The sequence below is a fragment of the Chiloscyllium plagiosum genome, unplaced genomic scaffold, assembly GCF_037043375.1.
Source record: "Chiloscyllium plagiosum isolate Xiang-an unplaced genomic scaffold, Cpla_swu_hap1 HiC_scaffold_10, whole genome shotgun sequence".
Classification (NCBI taxonomy): Eukaryota; Metazoa; Chordata; class Chondrichthyes; order Orectolobiformes; family Hemiscylliidae; genus Chiloscyllium; species Chiloscyllium plagiosum.
This window is the reverse complement of record NW_028270148.1, coordinates 45415355-45431033: the sequence shown is the minus strand read 5'-3', so window position 1 is coordinate 45431033 and position 15679 is coordinate 45415355. Positions and strand designations below refer to the sequence as shown.

Genomic DNA, 15679 nt, shown 5'->3' with positions numbered 1-15679 from the left:
ATGGTATGCTGTGATCAGACTCACCGGTGTGGAGTCATTCATGGAAACTGGCAGCTTTCTCTAGTATCATCAGGCCAGACACAGGAATTCCCTTTTCACTCTGCTGTGAAAACCACAAAAGTACAGCTTGATCGAGTTGCTCATCCTTTGCTGGCTTCATGGATTTTTTTTTAAGAGCATTTGCAGTGTCACTTTGGCTGATGAATTTTTCAATCACCGGTCTTGCTTTCCTGATGTCAGACACTGTCACTATTCCAATGTTGTACTCCTGTGTAATCTTCGATGCCTTTTCATCACGATCCAGATGCTATGAACTCTCGCTTTTCTGCTCAATTGTCACTGCGGTCTGCTTTCTATTCACAGACAAAGTGAGTATGTACAAGAAACTTAGTTAGACCAGATACGAACTTGGAAAAAAGTTGTAGAGGGAATGAAGACACCACTGATTCTTCATGCATTTTAAATCCTTCAGCATGTCAATCATTTTTATGTGTTAAAATTCTTTCAACACTGCGACAATTGACTAAGATTGTTGCTGAAAATGTGTTGCTGGAAAAGCGCAGCAGGTCAGGCAGCATCCAGGGAACAGGAGAATCGACATTTCGGGCATAGGCCCTTCTTCAGGAATGAGGAAAGTTTGTCCAGCAGGCTAAGATAAAAGGTAGGGAGGAGGGACTTGGGGGAGGAGCATCGGAAATGTGATAGGTGGAAAGAGGTCAAGGTGAGGGTGATAGGTCAGACTGGGGTGGGGGCGGAGAGGTCAGGAAGAAGATTGCAGGTTAGGAAGGCGGTGCTGAATTCGATGGATTTGACTGAGACAAGGTGGGGGGAAGGGGAATGAGGAAACTGGTGAAATCCGAGTTCATCCCTTGTGGTTGGAGGGTTCCTAGGGGGAAGATGAGGCGCTCTTCCTCCAGCCGTCGTTTTGTTGTGGTCTGGCGATGGAGGAGTCCAAAGACCTGCATATCCTTGGTGGAGTGGGAGGGGGAGTTGAAGTGTTGAGCCACAGGGTGGTTGGGTTGGTTAGTCCGGGTGTCCCAGAGGTGTTCTCTGAAACGCTCCGCAAGTAGCCGGCCTGTCTCCCCAATATAGAGGAGGCCACATCGGGTGCAGAGGATGCAATAGATGATGTGTGTGGAGGTGCAGGTGAATCTGTGGCGGATATGGAAGTTTCCTTTGGGGCGTGGGAGGGAGGTGAGGGGGGAGGTGTGGGCACAAGTCTTGCACTTTCTGCGGTTGCAGGGGAAGGTGCCGGGAGTGGAGGTTGGGTTGGTGGGGGGTGTGGAGCTGACGAGGGAGTCACGGAGGGAGTGGTCTTTACGGAATGCTGATAGGGGAGGGGAGGGAAATATATTCTTGGTGGTGGGGTCCGTTTGGAGGTGGCGGAAATGACGGCAGATGATGCGCTGTACATGGAGATTGGTGGGGTGGTAGGTGAGGACCAGTGGGGTTCTGTCCTGGTAGCGGTTGGAGGGGCGGGGCTCAAGGGCGGAGGAGCGGGAAGTGGAAGAGATGCGGTGGAGGGCATCGTCGACCACGTCGTGGGGGAAATTGCGGTCCTTGAAGAAGGAGGCCATCTGGGTTGTACGTTTTTGGAACTGGTCCTCCTGGGAGCAGATGCGGCGGAGTCGAAGGAATTGGGAGAATGGGATGGCGTTTTTACAGGGGGCAGGGTGGGAGGAGATGTTGTCCAGGTAGCTGTGGGAGTCGGTCGGTTTGTAGTAGATGTCAGCGTTGATTTGGTCGCCTGAGATAGAAATAGAAAGGTCGAGGAAGGGGAGGGAGGAATCTGAGACTGTCCAGGTGAATTTGAGGTCAGGGTGGAAGGTGTTGGCGAAGTGGATGAACTGTTCAACCTCCTCATGGGAGCACGAGGCGGCGCCGATACAGTCATCAATGTAGCGGAGGAAAAGGTGGGGGTTGGGGCCAGTGTAGTTGCGGAAGATGGACTGTTCCACATATCCTACGAAGAGGCAGGCATAGCTGGGGCCCATGCGGGTGCCCATGGCTACACCATGCACCAATATCAATAACACCTCTTTGCTGCAATGCTTCATCTTCAGTGCAGGTATTCCTCAGTTAAACTAAAGACACGATTGTTGCACCATTGTTGGTTAAAATTATTTTAACACTACTATAATTGACTGAGATTGTTGCACCAGTGTCATTAGCATCTCTTTGAGGCAACATTTGCAGATCTTCTTCAGTGCAAGTAACCCTCATTTACCCTGTACTATTAACAAAAGACTCGATGGTGGCACCATTGTCAGTAACACACTTTGTTGCAACGGCTTCACAAGACTTCAGATCCTGTTCGGATAATCCTATTTTAGGATAATTGGAATTGAGGCTCCTTTTTCTTTCCTAGAAGTGAATGTAGTGACAAATTCCATCTCCAGCCACATTTTAATCAGTATTTATCCAAATGGATTTTTTATTGCCTAGGAATTGATTGATTTTAATATCATTAAGAGACTCAAAATTGAGACCCTATAATTAAAAATGCTTTCAACTGAGTAACAGCCCCTATATAGATATTTCAAATGCAGCTATATTGGTGTTTCAAGATAACATGAATAATGAGACACAAAAACAGAAACTGGAGAACTCAGCAGGTCTGGTAGCATCTGTGGACAGAAAGCAGAGTTAGCATTTTGGGTCTAGTGACTCTTCTTCAGAACTGTCTTTGCTTCAGATTTCCAACATCTGTAATTTTTTTAATGATTAATGAGAGACTTTGCTGCTAAGGTACAGGAATAAGTAGTTTTGAAATATGATCGATCAAGTTTAGAGCATCAAAAGAAGTGCCAAGAGCACAAACTTGTACAATTTTAATAGGCTTAGATCAGTCAACATCAGTCATCTCAATTAGGGAGGAAAAAAGAAGGACCTCAAAGCCACAGTAATAGAAAAATTAGATATTAAATTGAATATCAAACAATATTTGAAGAAATCTAAGTACCAAAAGTAAAAACGAAGACGCCATGATTATTTTAGCATCCGGTTTAGCTGTACTGACTGCTGGAATTGCTGTTTTTCAGATTAGATACATAATGAAATATCCAATCCTCTGATATTACACAGTACTGCATGTTTGTCAGAAAGCAAGACCACCTCAAAATCTTTCACTGAACAGGTCAAGGATCAGAGCTAAATATGATCTTTCAGTATCAATACCTCAAGGTCAGTGTGCATCATGTCTGTACTGCAGCAATCCCACTGATCAGAGCAGCTCAGACTGCTTGCTCCCCCAATCAACATTGATGGCTTCTTACTACTTTAAGAAAAATTTGTATCAGTTGAAAAGTAACAGGTTGGAAGACTTAAAATTGGATCAGACATTTGAAAATGTCCTTATACAACAATACAGTATTATTCCAAAACCATAGTAAAATATAAATATTATGTATTGAGAGGCAGAGATAAGAGTGACCCATTTAGCAATTACAGAAGGAGAAGCTGATGGCAGTTTTGATGATAGTGGACCCAGAGGATGGTTGTTTTCAAAACTACAGAATCAAGTAAATAATCTCAATTTTAAAAAACAAATCCAATCTGAAATTTTGCACAGTCCGCCATGAACTCAATGTTAACAGGTATTCAGTTAAGTAAATAATAATGAAATAGTTTATGGAAAGGCATAAGGTAAATGTTATTTAAAATGCACCAGTACATTGTTCTCAACAGGGATTGTAACAATAACCTGAAAACAAAGGCAATGTGAAACATATAGATAAGAAAAACATAAGATTTCACTTTTTAAAACTTTTACTACAGCAATTGCACCCAAAAGAAATAAAAAATTAAGTATGCAACAGAACAATTAAATCCTCCTTAAATATTACAAAGATTGGTGTCTCGACTCTCAACACCACCTTCCACACAAATATGGTGGCACACACACAGTTTAAAAGTCCTTAACTCATACACGGGACCTCTCACTTTTCACACTCATTGCATGCAACCCTCAAGTTACTTTCACCAGTACAGCCTTATACCTAGAGACCTCCAATGGAATTAACATAGACAATGGACACCTCGAAATACCTCATCTTCTTTAAGCATGACAGTCCTAATTGCATAGATTTCCAGAGTTTTTTTTTAAACCAAATCAACAACCCTAGTTTAAATTTAGCCTTCATCCTGTAACAATCAGCCAGAGCCTAACTTTTTCGTAATGTTATAGCCAGGATATTCCATTGAGCCTCCTTTTCCAGAATCATCTTATTTCTTTAGATTGAACATGTGCAGAAGTTGCTATAACATCAACAGTTTTCAGTCACTCTCACTTGGAGGGAGGCTGGGAGTAGATATTTTGTTGAACTCACTGTATTCCTGCTCCTTGGATGCTGCCTGACCTGCTGTGGTTTTCCAGCACCACTAATCTTGACTCTGATCTCCAACATTTGCAGTCCTCACTTTCGCCTACATTGATAGCAGTCAGCACTCCCCACTAGCATCACAACATATTCTTAATGCATCATATGCAGAACTCACTTTTTTAAAAAATACATACATCCCAGTTAAAAAAGACACCAGAATGTACAAACTTTCATAATTAAAGCTTTAAAAATTGCAGATCAAATGAAAGTGACTATAAGACCTCTCAATTCCAAACAAGTTTCATAGTGCACCATCAGCAAGGAGCAGCATGAATATAATAAGGAAGGTGGGGGTGGGGTGGGGGAGAGGAGAGGGAAGAGGGAAGAGAAACAAAGACAGAGAGAAACAGAGATTTAGAGGGTCAGAGTGGCAACAGTGAGGTCTACCGAAAATGGGAAACAGACAGAGAATAATTGCCACAGCAAGATAAGTAGTAGAAGAAGTAGGGCTGTTCAGAGACAAACCATAGGAAAACAGGCAAAGATTACAATGGGAGGCAGATGCAGAAGGAGGTGACAAGGCAAAGGCAGATGGAGGGAAAGAGACAGACATCAAGAAGGAGGCACAGGAAGGACCGGGGAAATTAAAGAAAGGGAGACAGAAATCTTTAGAAGAGTACAAAGGCAACAGGAAATGGAAATCAGGAGCGCAAAAATGGGACATTAGATAGCTTTGGCAAATAGAGTTAAGGCAAATGCAAAGGGCTTTTACAAATACATTAAGGACAAAAGGGTAATTAGGGAGAGGATAGGACCCCTCAAAGATCAGCAAGGCGGCCTTTGCATCCGGAGATGCGGGAGTTGTTAAATGAGAATTTTGCATCAGTGAAAAGGACATGGAAGATATATAATGTAGGGAAATAGATGGTGACATCTTGAAAAAAATGTCTAGATTACAGAGCAGGAAGTGCTGGATGTCTTGAAACGCATAAAAGTGGATAAATCCCCAGGACCTGATTAGGTGTACCCTAGAACTCTGTGGGAAGCTAGGGAAGTGATTGCTGGGCCTCTTGCTGAGATTTGTATCATTGATAGTCACAGGTGAGGTGCCGGAAGACTGGAGGTTGGCTAACGTTGTACCACTATTTACAGAAGGTGGTGAGGACAAGCCAGGGAACTATAGACCAGTGAGCCAGACCTTGTTGGTGGGCAAGTTGTTGGAAGGAATCCTGAGGGACAGGATGTACATGTATTTGGAAAGGCAAGGACTGATTAAGGATAGTCAGCATGGCTTTGAGCATTGGAAATCATGTCTCACAAACTTGATTGAGCTTTTTGAAGAAGTAACAAAGATTGATGAGGGCAGAGCAGTCGACGAGATCCAAATGGACTTCAGTAAGACGTTCAACAAGGTTCCCCATGGGAGATTGGTTAGCAAGGTTACATCTCATGGAATACAGGGAGAACTAGCCATTTGGATACAGAGCTGGGTGAAAGGTAGAAGACAGAGGGTAATGGTGGAGGATTGTTTTTCGGACTGGGGGCCTGTGACCAGTAGAATGCCACAAGGATTGGTGGGTCCACTGTTTTTTGCCATTTATAAAACTGATATGGATGTGAGCATAAGAAGCATAGTCAGTAAGTTTGCAGATGACACCAAAATTGGAAGTGTGGTGGACAGTGAAGAAGGTTACCTCAGATTACAACAGGATCTTGATCAGATGGGCCAGTGGGCTGAGAAGTGGCAGTTGGAGTTTAATTCAAATAAATGTGAGGTACTGCATTTTGGGAAAGAAAATCTTAGCAGGACTTATACATTTCATGGTAGGGAGTGTTGTCGAAGAAAGAGACCTTGCAGTGCAGGATTCATTGCTCCTTGAAAGTGGAGTCGCAGGTTGATAGGATAGTGAAGGCGGCGTTTGGTATGCTTTCCTTTAGTGGTCAGAGTACTGAGTACAGAAGTTAGGAGGTCATGTTATGGCTATACAGGACATTGGTTATGCCACAGTTGGAATATTGCATGCAGGTCTGGTCTCCTTCCCATCGGAAGGATGTTGTGAAACTTGAAAGGGTTCAGGAAAAATTTACAAGGCTGTTGGCAGGGTTAGAGGATTTGAGCTATAGGGAGAAGTTGAATAGGCTGGAGCTGTTTTCACTGGAGCATTGGAGACTGAGGGGTGACCTTATAGAGGGTTATAAAATCATGAGGGGTGTAGATAGGATAAATAGACATGGTATTTTCCCTGGGGTGGGGGAGTCTAGAACTAGATGGTATAGGTTTAGGGTGAGAAGGGAAAGATATAAATGAGACCTCAGGGGCAACTTTTTCACGCAGAGGGTGGTGGTGTGCGTGGAATGAGCTGCCAGAGGAAGTGGTGGGGGGTTCATACAATTGCAACTTTTGAAAGGCATCTGGATGGATATATGAATAGGAAGGGTTTGGAGGGATATGGGCCGGGTGCTGGCAGGTAGGACTAGATTGGGATGGGATATCTGGTCGGCATGGACGAGTTGGACCGAAGGGTCTATTTCCATGCTGTACATATCTATGACTCTAATTAAAATACAAACGACCAAAAAGACTCCAGTCAATGGCGTAAGTACACTTGCTTTGCAGCATGGTAATTCAAACATAAACATGTCATCAAACAATGTCAAGGAATATTGGTGAAATTGCCATTTTCACCGATTTGAACACACACACTTGGACATTAAAAACACCATTTTTCAGCAATCAGCTGAGATAGTGGAATATATAGAATGATAAATATAATAATCCCCAAGATACTAGAGGGCAATTCGAATCTTACTGGTTGAATGGTCAAGTGAATCATTCAGTTTCTGCTGAATATTTCTTAATTCCCAAAATGTACAAAATGGTAAAGCAAGTAGGAATGGAGGTCATGACATTTCTCTCAGCAGCTTATTCCATTAATGATGGCTAATCATCTGTATCACATTTAGTTCAAATCAATGCATTTACCCTCTCCAACATGTAAAGTTGGTCCTGTAGCATAATTAATGTGGAATCAGCTGATACTAACAATGATCATTAAAAGTTGTTGTAGCATTCATAAGCAACAATGAGAAAATTAAAAAGAAAAATAGTTAGCACTCCCACTCACTAGTAAACCCTGCTGGAGAGTGCAAGTAAAGTTAACAAATTAGGATTAAGAATACCCGTAACCCTGTAAAGACCATGCCTTTTATTCTTGTGCTTTTTGAAAACATTGGACTAAAAATGAGAAACAACTGTTTTGAAGCCCAGGAATTTCCAAGGAATGGCTGCATGCTTTGAGAGTATACAATGATACCAACTGTGAACAGTGTGTAGCTGTGGGTTTCAGCAGTGTGCAGCTATGCTGGGGCCAAGGGGCTGTTTACAAATGAAACCATCTGGTGAGGACGAGGGACAATTATCAATGATAAAGGTCCAATGAATGCCACAAGGTGATTGGCTGTCAGTTAGCTGAACGGCTTGGGCTCTGAGCAACGCAGAGAAAAGCTAATCAGAGAAGAGAAACCAGAAGTCCTGTAGCAGCCAGAAAACACTGTTTTCTGCAGTAAACCACATTAAATCGGAAGAAAATCAGTTTATCTTTCCTTCGACAGATACTGCATGTTGCGATTTGGAATTGGATAAGTCAGAGATCTTTCCCAAGTGAAACAGCCACCCTGTGCCTCTTGCAAACCAGTTAAAGTATTCAGAAGAAGGAAGATTGAGCAAAAAAACGGTTAGATCAGCAAGAACCAATCCAACTGATCCAGTGAAGGAAGACTACAGAACTGGTAACCCTCCATTCATGTATTTGTTTTCCCCCCTTTTGTTTACTTTTGTATGTGTGCATGCAAGGGAGAGTTTTAATTTGTAGAGTTTACAGAATTTATTTTAATTGTTTACCTAAAATATAATGACATGAAAAAAAGGTCAGTTCTTGTTAAGTACAGAAACCTGGTCTGTACTTTCCAATAACCTAGGTCTGAAAATTAGGCATGTTGGATGTTTGCATACTTATTTTAAAATCTTTAACTCTGAGAACTCCAAGAATAGCAGGGCTTGACTTCCAGCATGCTACCCAATGAGTTATGACAACCCTCACAGTTCAAAGGCCTCCTACGATATCAGGTGGAGAGTTAAACCGTGAATATTTGCTTTTAGACAAACTATTAAAAAAGCTGGCACCATAAGAACCATGCTCAGACAACCACACCTACCTACTTAATATAACCATCAGAGGATTACACCACACTAAGAATTTCCAAATCAAAATCACTGAAAAATTCACAGTAAAAGTTACTGTTTGGTCAATATCATACACAAGCTGTCACCCTATTCGGACACACTCCATTCATCCAAATACACAGTATATGGATACAGAAGGGAACAGTCAAGGATCAGAGAGTCTTCCCCTACTACACACCCAATTCAAAGTGCAACATGAACACTAGTAATCACAAATGTGGGTTTAATATCTAGGCTCAGTTTTGTATTGCATTACAACAGTTAAGACATTGGTTTGCAGCATTACCCATGTGTCGAGATAGTTTGGAAGAATCGGATACAATTACAGGTCTAACTCTGCAGGTGCAAGTCAGCAAACCATTAGTACTGTCTATCAGTCTCTCATGCTCGCTTGTCAGAAGATACCGGACTAAATTCATTTCTTCCTTTTCAGGACACTACAGCTAAACATTTCTTACTCAGTTAGTAATCCTAAGGGGGTCAGTTCGCTCAGTTGGCTGTATAGCTGATTTGCAATGCAGAATGACGCCAATACCACTTGTTCAATTCAAGTACTCTCCTTCTCAACCTCTCCTCTCATCTGTGGCAATGGTAAGCCACTGGTTAAGCCAACATTATCTGTCTCTCTAAGAGCAACCCTATTGCCTGATAAGACAATGGCAACTTTACCTTTATTTCCCTGGTAAGTATTAAGGAGCATCTGTTTTATGTTAAAGGTCTAATAATCTGGACGTGTAGGATAATGGTCTGGAGACTTGAGTTCAAATCACCCTACAGCTGTGGAATTTAAACTAGATTTTTCAAGGACAAAGAGGGAATGCGAATGAATTAAAATGATGATTGTTTTTCCCCTCTTAAGCCCAAGGCATCAAGTTACCACATGGTAGACCAGTAAATAAAGTTAGGTCACATGGGATTCAGGGTGAGCTTGCCAGTTGGATACAGAATCAGCTTACCTACAGGAGACAGTGTGGTAGTGGAGGTTGCTTTTCAGATTGGAGGCCTGTCACCAGTGGTGTTCCACAGAGATTGGTTCAGAGTCCTCTTTTGTTCATCATTTACATAAGTGATTTGAATGAGAATGTGGAATGTATGGTTAGTAAGTTTGCGTCGACACCAAAATTGGTGGCAGAGTAGACAGTGAAGAAAGTTTTCTAAAATTACAAGACATCTTATTCAAATGGGTCAATGGACTGAAATATAGCACATGGAATTCAATCTGGATAAAAGCAAGATATTGCATTTTGGTCCAAAAAACAAGGGTAGGGCTTATACAATTAATGGTAGGGCCTCGGGTAGTGCTGTAGAACACAGGGACATAGGGGTTCAGATACACAATTCTTTGAAGTTTGCATCACATATAGACAGGATGGTTAAAAAGACATTTGACACGCTTGCTTTCATTGCTCAGTCCTTTGAGTATAGGAGTTGGCAAGTCATGCTGAGGTTGTACAGGACATTGGTGAGGCCTCTTCTGGAATACTGTGTCCAGTTCTGGTCAACCAGTTACAGGAAGGATACTATTAAGCTGTAGAGGGATCAGAAGAGAATTACTAGGGTATTGCTGGGAATGGAAGGTTTGAGTTATAAAGAAAGGCTGGGTCTTTTTTCACCAGAGCATAGAAGGTTGAGAGGTGAATTGATAGAGGTTTATAAAATAATGAGATATAGATAGAGTTAATGGTAGTTGTCTTTTCCCTAGGATGGAGAAAGTGAGGACTGCAGATGCTGGAGTTCAGAGCTGAAAAATGTGTTACTGGAAAAGCGCAGCAGGTCAGACAGCATCCAAGGAGCAGGAGAATCAACGTTTCGGGCATAAGCCCTTCTTAAAGAATCCTGAAGAAGGGCTTATGCCCGAAACGTTGATTCTCCTGCTCCTTGGATGCTACCTGACCTGCTGCACTTTTTCAGCAACACATTTTTCAGCTTTTCCCTAGGATGGACGACTTCAAGACTAGGGGCCACATTTTTAAGGTGAGAGGATAGAGATTTTAAAAAAAAAGGACCGGAGGCTAAATTATTTCTACACACAGGGTGATTCGTGTGTGGAATAGACTTCCTGAGGAAGTGATAATATGGGTACAATTACAACATTTAAAAGACATTTGGAAAATTCATGAATAGAAAGTGTTTGGAGGCATATGGCAGATGGGACCAGTTTAGTTTGGGATTATGTTCAGAATGGACCAGTTGGACCGAAGGTTCTGTTTCCATGACTCTGATTCCATATTGTTTGACTTACTCATGTCCCCTATTGAGGTAGGCTGAAAGATGTTCTCCAAATGCCAGTGTTTGGATTTCATTTTCAAAACTGACGCAAACAACAACAACCCTAACACTTGGTGTGCTATTAAATCAAAAATAAGGTTTATCCACAAAATTTTAACAACACTTTCCAGCCTATCTACAATATATCAGCGCCTTGGCCTTAACAGGGGAAAACAATTCTAATTTCAATTCATTCCCAGGCACATTATGAAGAGGGTTGCTTTCTGTATTTTTCTGGATCTTTCTTCCAGTAATGAAAGTATATATGGAATCTTACACCTGATTCGCTGCTGATAACTTCAGAGACTTCACTTCCTGACACATTCTCTAAATGCCAATCATTTTTGTCTTTCTGTCACAATAAACAGAAAGGGATGGGATGGGGTACGTGGAGGTGGGGGTGGAGGTAGGGTAAAAAGTGCAAGGCTGGAGGGAAGAAGTAGTCTTTTTAGAATGTTCTTTAAGACAGTGAAATTAACTCACGACACCATCCAAGCACTAAAACATTAAGACAGAAGATGAGATGGGTAATAAATTACAAGTTTTGGCAAATCCATATTGAAAAGAAAAAACCTCACATGAATAAAAAATTCCCAACGGTCAGTGTTCAAACATATTTTCCTCAGTGAGCTGGACCCAGTAGTTTTCCTTATTTTAGGCAAAACGGAGGCTTCCTTCCAGCCAGCAACTTGGAAACAAATGGAAGATCTGAGGCAGGCTGCCAACCCAGCCTAGAGTCCTAATCCCCCTCCAGAGGTCAAACAGCAACTGACTTTGAATCCCAGAATTGTATGCTTAAAATGATTTAACAAGCTCAGATTTCAATCATGTGACACACAGACATTTCAAGTACTGAATGGCCATCTCAGGGGTGAATTGGAAGGTCACTAAGCTAACAGTGATGTGAAGCATTGCAAAATCATTTAACACAAAGGGTTTTGAGGTTTACTCCCGTCCTGAGCTGGCTGGAGGCAAATGGCTCATCCCTAAGCATTTTGTGGCTGTGGCTGTATGGCCTGGGAGATGATGGTTTGGTGAGGGGAGTGGGGTCATGGTCGAGGGGGCAGTAGGAAGAGGTGTCCTCTAGTTGGCGTTTGGCTTCAGCGGTGTAGGGTGCTGGCGGGTGGGGTCATGGTCGAGGGGGCAGTAGGAAGAGGTGTCCTCAAGTTGGCGTTGGCTTCAGCGGTGTAGCCGGTATTTTGTGTTGGTTTAGCTGAAACGTCTACACAAAGTAGGGAATCCAGAAGCTTCTGGAATCAAGATCATGTGATCAGCCTCAGCCATTTTATGAATCCAGCAAGGTTGTCTTTTTTTTAATATGTTAAGTATGGAAATATGGAACAGACAGTTCCCTTTGGGATTCTCTTCATGTCTTCAGGCCATGGCAAGTTAAACAAATAAATCAGAAACAAAACACTTATCAATAATGACAACCTGGCCTGCTCAATTTGTAACTCAAGCTCCACAGCAATGTGGGTGACACTAACAACATCTTCTAACAAGGTCAAACAAAACCTCTTAATTGTATCCAAGATATCAAATTTAATAAGAATAAGAGACTATAAACCACTGGAGTATTCCAGGATATGGTAAGATGGACCTTGACTAAAATTGGGATAGTTGTCAAACAACAGCTTGCCACAGTCACGTCACTGAATTAAATCTTTTAGCCAATATTCTAGACTCCTACAATTACAACCTCAACAGCAGAACAAACCCAAGAGATGTGGTACTCATCACAGAATTGACCAACCCTCTGAAGAGCATCCCACCTCCCTGCCCAAATCCATCTAGCCTATATACCTCTGGACACTATGGGCAATTTAGCGTGGCTAATCCAGCTAACTTGCATATCTTAGGACTGTGGAAGGAAACTGAAGCTCCCAGTGGAAACCCACACAGACAGGAAAAATATGCAAACTCCACATAAACAGCCACCCGAGGCTGGAATTAAACTGGTGTCCCCAGTGCTGTGAGGCAGCAGTGCTAACCACTGAGACAACATGCTGCCCATCAGGAGGCAGTGACCCATTGAGCCCTCGACATTGATTCCAAACCTGAACAAGTCCCAAACGGGGTCAAGCGTTGAGGAGGAAATCATCTGTTGATTACTATCCATCGTCTTCTCTCAAATGAAGAATCAGTAGTCTTCCAAGTTGAACACCACTGGCTGAAGTCAAAACTAGCACCAAGGAAGGTAATTGTTATAAGCCAATCAGTTCAGCACCATAACATCAGTGTAGGAGTTCACCAAGGTACCTGAACCTTGGAAACTGGCTTCAGCTTCTTTGATAATCTTCCATCAATCCATTTATTCGCCGCACCTCTAGAAAGCACATATGCAAACTCATACGTTGTCAAACTTGAAATAATTTTATTGAAGAGGAAGAAAATTTAAACATACATACTTCAAATTTCAGTATAACCGAATCTTTTTGATCAGAACAGAGGTTTTTAAAAAGTTATTAAAAGAAAAAAAAAATCAATGCAGAATATAATCGGAAGTGCCACGTTAATTAAATGGGCAAATAACTGTCATATTAACAATACCGACTTTACATATATAGACAACTTCTTCAATAAATCTAATAATAAAGTGGGGATGCTTGTTGATATTTGGATAGGGTTTCATTTGCAGCACCACAGAACATATGCAGTCCGTGTCTGCAAATGACAACACTTGGCAAGAATTTGGATTTGGAATAAGTGGCAATTAACAGTTGTGCCACACAAATGCCAGGCAACAACTATCAATAAGAGAATCTCATCACCCCTTAATATTTCATATTATCATGATCGAATCCTCTACCATTGACCAGAAACTCAATTGGATCAATGCTCCTCCTCCATTAAAAGACAAAATAGAGGAATGTGATGGAATAATCCCAACTTCCCTGGATATGTTCAGTCCCAACAATTCAAAACGAAAACAGCTCAGTTGACTAGCACTTCATCTAACTTAACATTCACTAACTTTATTACCAGCACAGTGGCAGCAGCGTGTACCAACTGTACTGCAGCAACTCACCAAGGCTCCTCCTTTAATAGCTACTTGCAAATCACACTGTCTCCCATCTCGAAAAGACAAGGGCAGCAGAGAAAAAAAAATCACCACCTGCATGCTCCCATCCAACCCACACACCATCCTAATTCTAAATAAGTCACAGGTCCCTCACTATAACTGGGTTAAAACCCTGGAATGTCCAATTTAATGGCACCTTCGTTTCATGGATGACAGTGGTGCAAGATGACAGCTCATCACCACTTTCTCAAAGGCGGTTACGGATGAGCTAGCCTTGCCAGGGACTGCCACATCGTATGTGTGAATAATAATTTTAAAAATCCCTGCCAACACCATTCTAGAACAGGTTTAAAGAGTGCAACAAGCTTTCTTAAAAAAAATCAAAACCACACCCATTCATTGAACAATTAAAAAAATATAGTCTGCATAGCTTAAAACATGGCTTCGACATCCCCAGAACATAAATAACACCATGTCATTTATTCGCCGCACCTCTAGAAAGCACATATGCAAACTCATACGTTGTCAAACTTGAAATAATTTTATTGAAGAGGAAGAAAATTTAAACATACATACTTCAAATTTCAGTATAACCGAATCTTTTTGATCAGAACAGAGGTTTTTAAAAAGTTATTAAAAGAAAAAAAAAATCAATGCAGAATATAATCGGAAGTGCCACGTTAATTAAATGGGCAAATAACTGTCATATTAACAATACCGACTTTACATATATAGACAACTTCTTCAATAAATCTAATAATATTGTACATAGTCAAACGGGAGCAACAAAACAAAAAAGTGCAAGATTTGTAAATATGGGGGGGGGGGGGGAAGAAACGAAAATACTGAAGAGTCTGGAATCGAAACCTATCCTCGTCTTACAGATACACATTTAACTGTTTAAAAAAAATGTTAGCACATGATCACAGATTGTCAATAACTGACAGTGCAGATTTTAAAGTTCGTATGATTCTACATATTGAAGCACAGATCCCCTCCAACCCACCCCGTCCTCCCCAAGGACATGCTGTTAATCGCCGGCTCCAGGACCAGGCTGTCCCACACATGATGCAATACCGTGTGCGGCACTGGGCCAGGCGGCTTCATGCCCCTCCACCGGCCCGGCCCGGCCAGTCCAGTCCGCTCCGGCCGATACTCACCTAAGCAAGGGCTGGCGAGGTTCACCGTCAGATTCACAGCCATCTGCTGTAACGTTAATAACCGCCACCTCACTGACAGGTACTGTCACTGACCACCAGCCGCTACCCGCAGACCCGCTCCCACGGTGAAGTGACTACTTCCGGGTGTCACAGCCAAAACCACCCCCAACGTGAACACGCCACTTCCGGCGTCACGCCCCAGTCTTCCCTCCGCTCCGAACCACGGTCAGACAGTGCCGCTTCCCTTCAAGGACTGAAGTTTCATTTTAAAAAGGATCTGTTTGGGTTGATTCAATCACTGTTTCGAAACCTTGTTATACAAGGGACAGCTATGTCGACACCTGGATTTATTTTCACACAGATATAACAAGCGGCTAAAATATTCTGCATATCTGCCACGTATTTATTTAACCTCAAAGCTACTGCTTCCAAATAAACCTGTTGGACTACAACCTGGTGTTGGTTGATTTTTACCTTTGTATATACCAGTCAAACACTTCACATCAGGATCAGAGAGGGTGTTGTGTCGTGGTGTAAAGGGGTTAATATTAATTGATTATTCTCTTCGTGTTTATGAGCTTCATCTTATTCTCCGCATGTTATATGTTGTAGTGGTGACCACCAGAACCACCTGAGACGTCTAGCTTTCATTGCCACAAATCCT

At 42.1% G+C, this 15679-nt stretch overlaps 1 protein-coding gene across 2 annotated transcripts in view; it reads right to left on the bottom strand.

Annotated features, from left to right (window-relative positions):
• The window catches only part of eprs1 (glutamyl-prolyl-tRNA synthetase 1), a 99005-nt gene extending 83837 nt beyond the window's left edge, over window positions 1-15168 (bottom strand). For both annotated transcript variants that reach the window (XM_043695780.2, XM_043695781.2), the window contains exon 1: window positions 15016-15168. In XM_043695780.2, coding sequence (XP_043551715.2) covers window positions 15016-15058 — 43 coding nt within the window. In that variant the 5' untranslated portion in view covers window positions 15059-15168. The remainder of the gene's footprint in view (window positions 1-15015) is intronic.
• Between the last annotated feature and the right edge of the window lie 511 nt (window positions 15169-15679).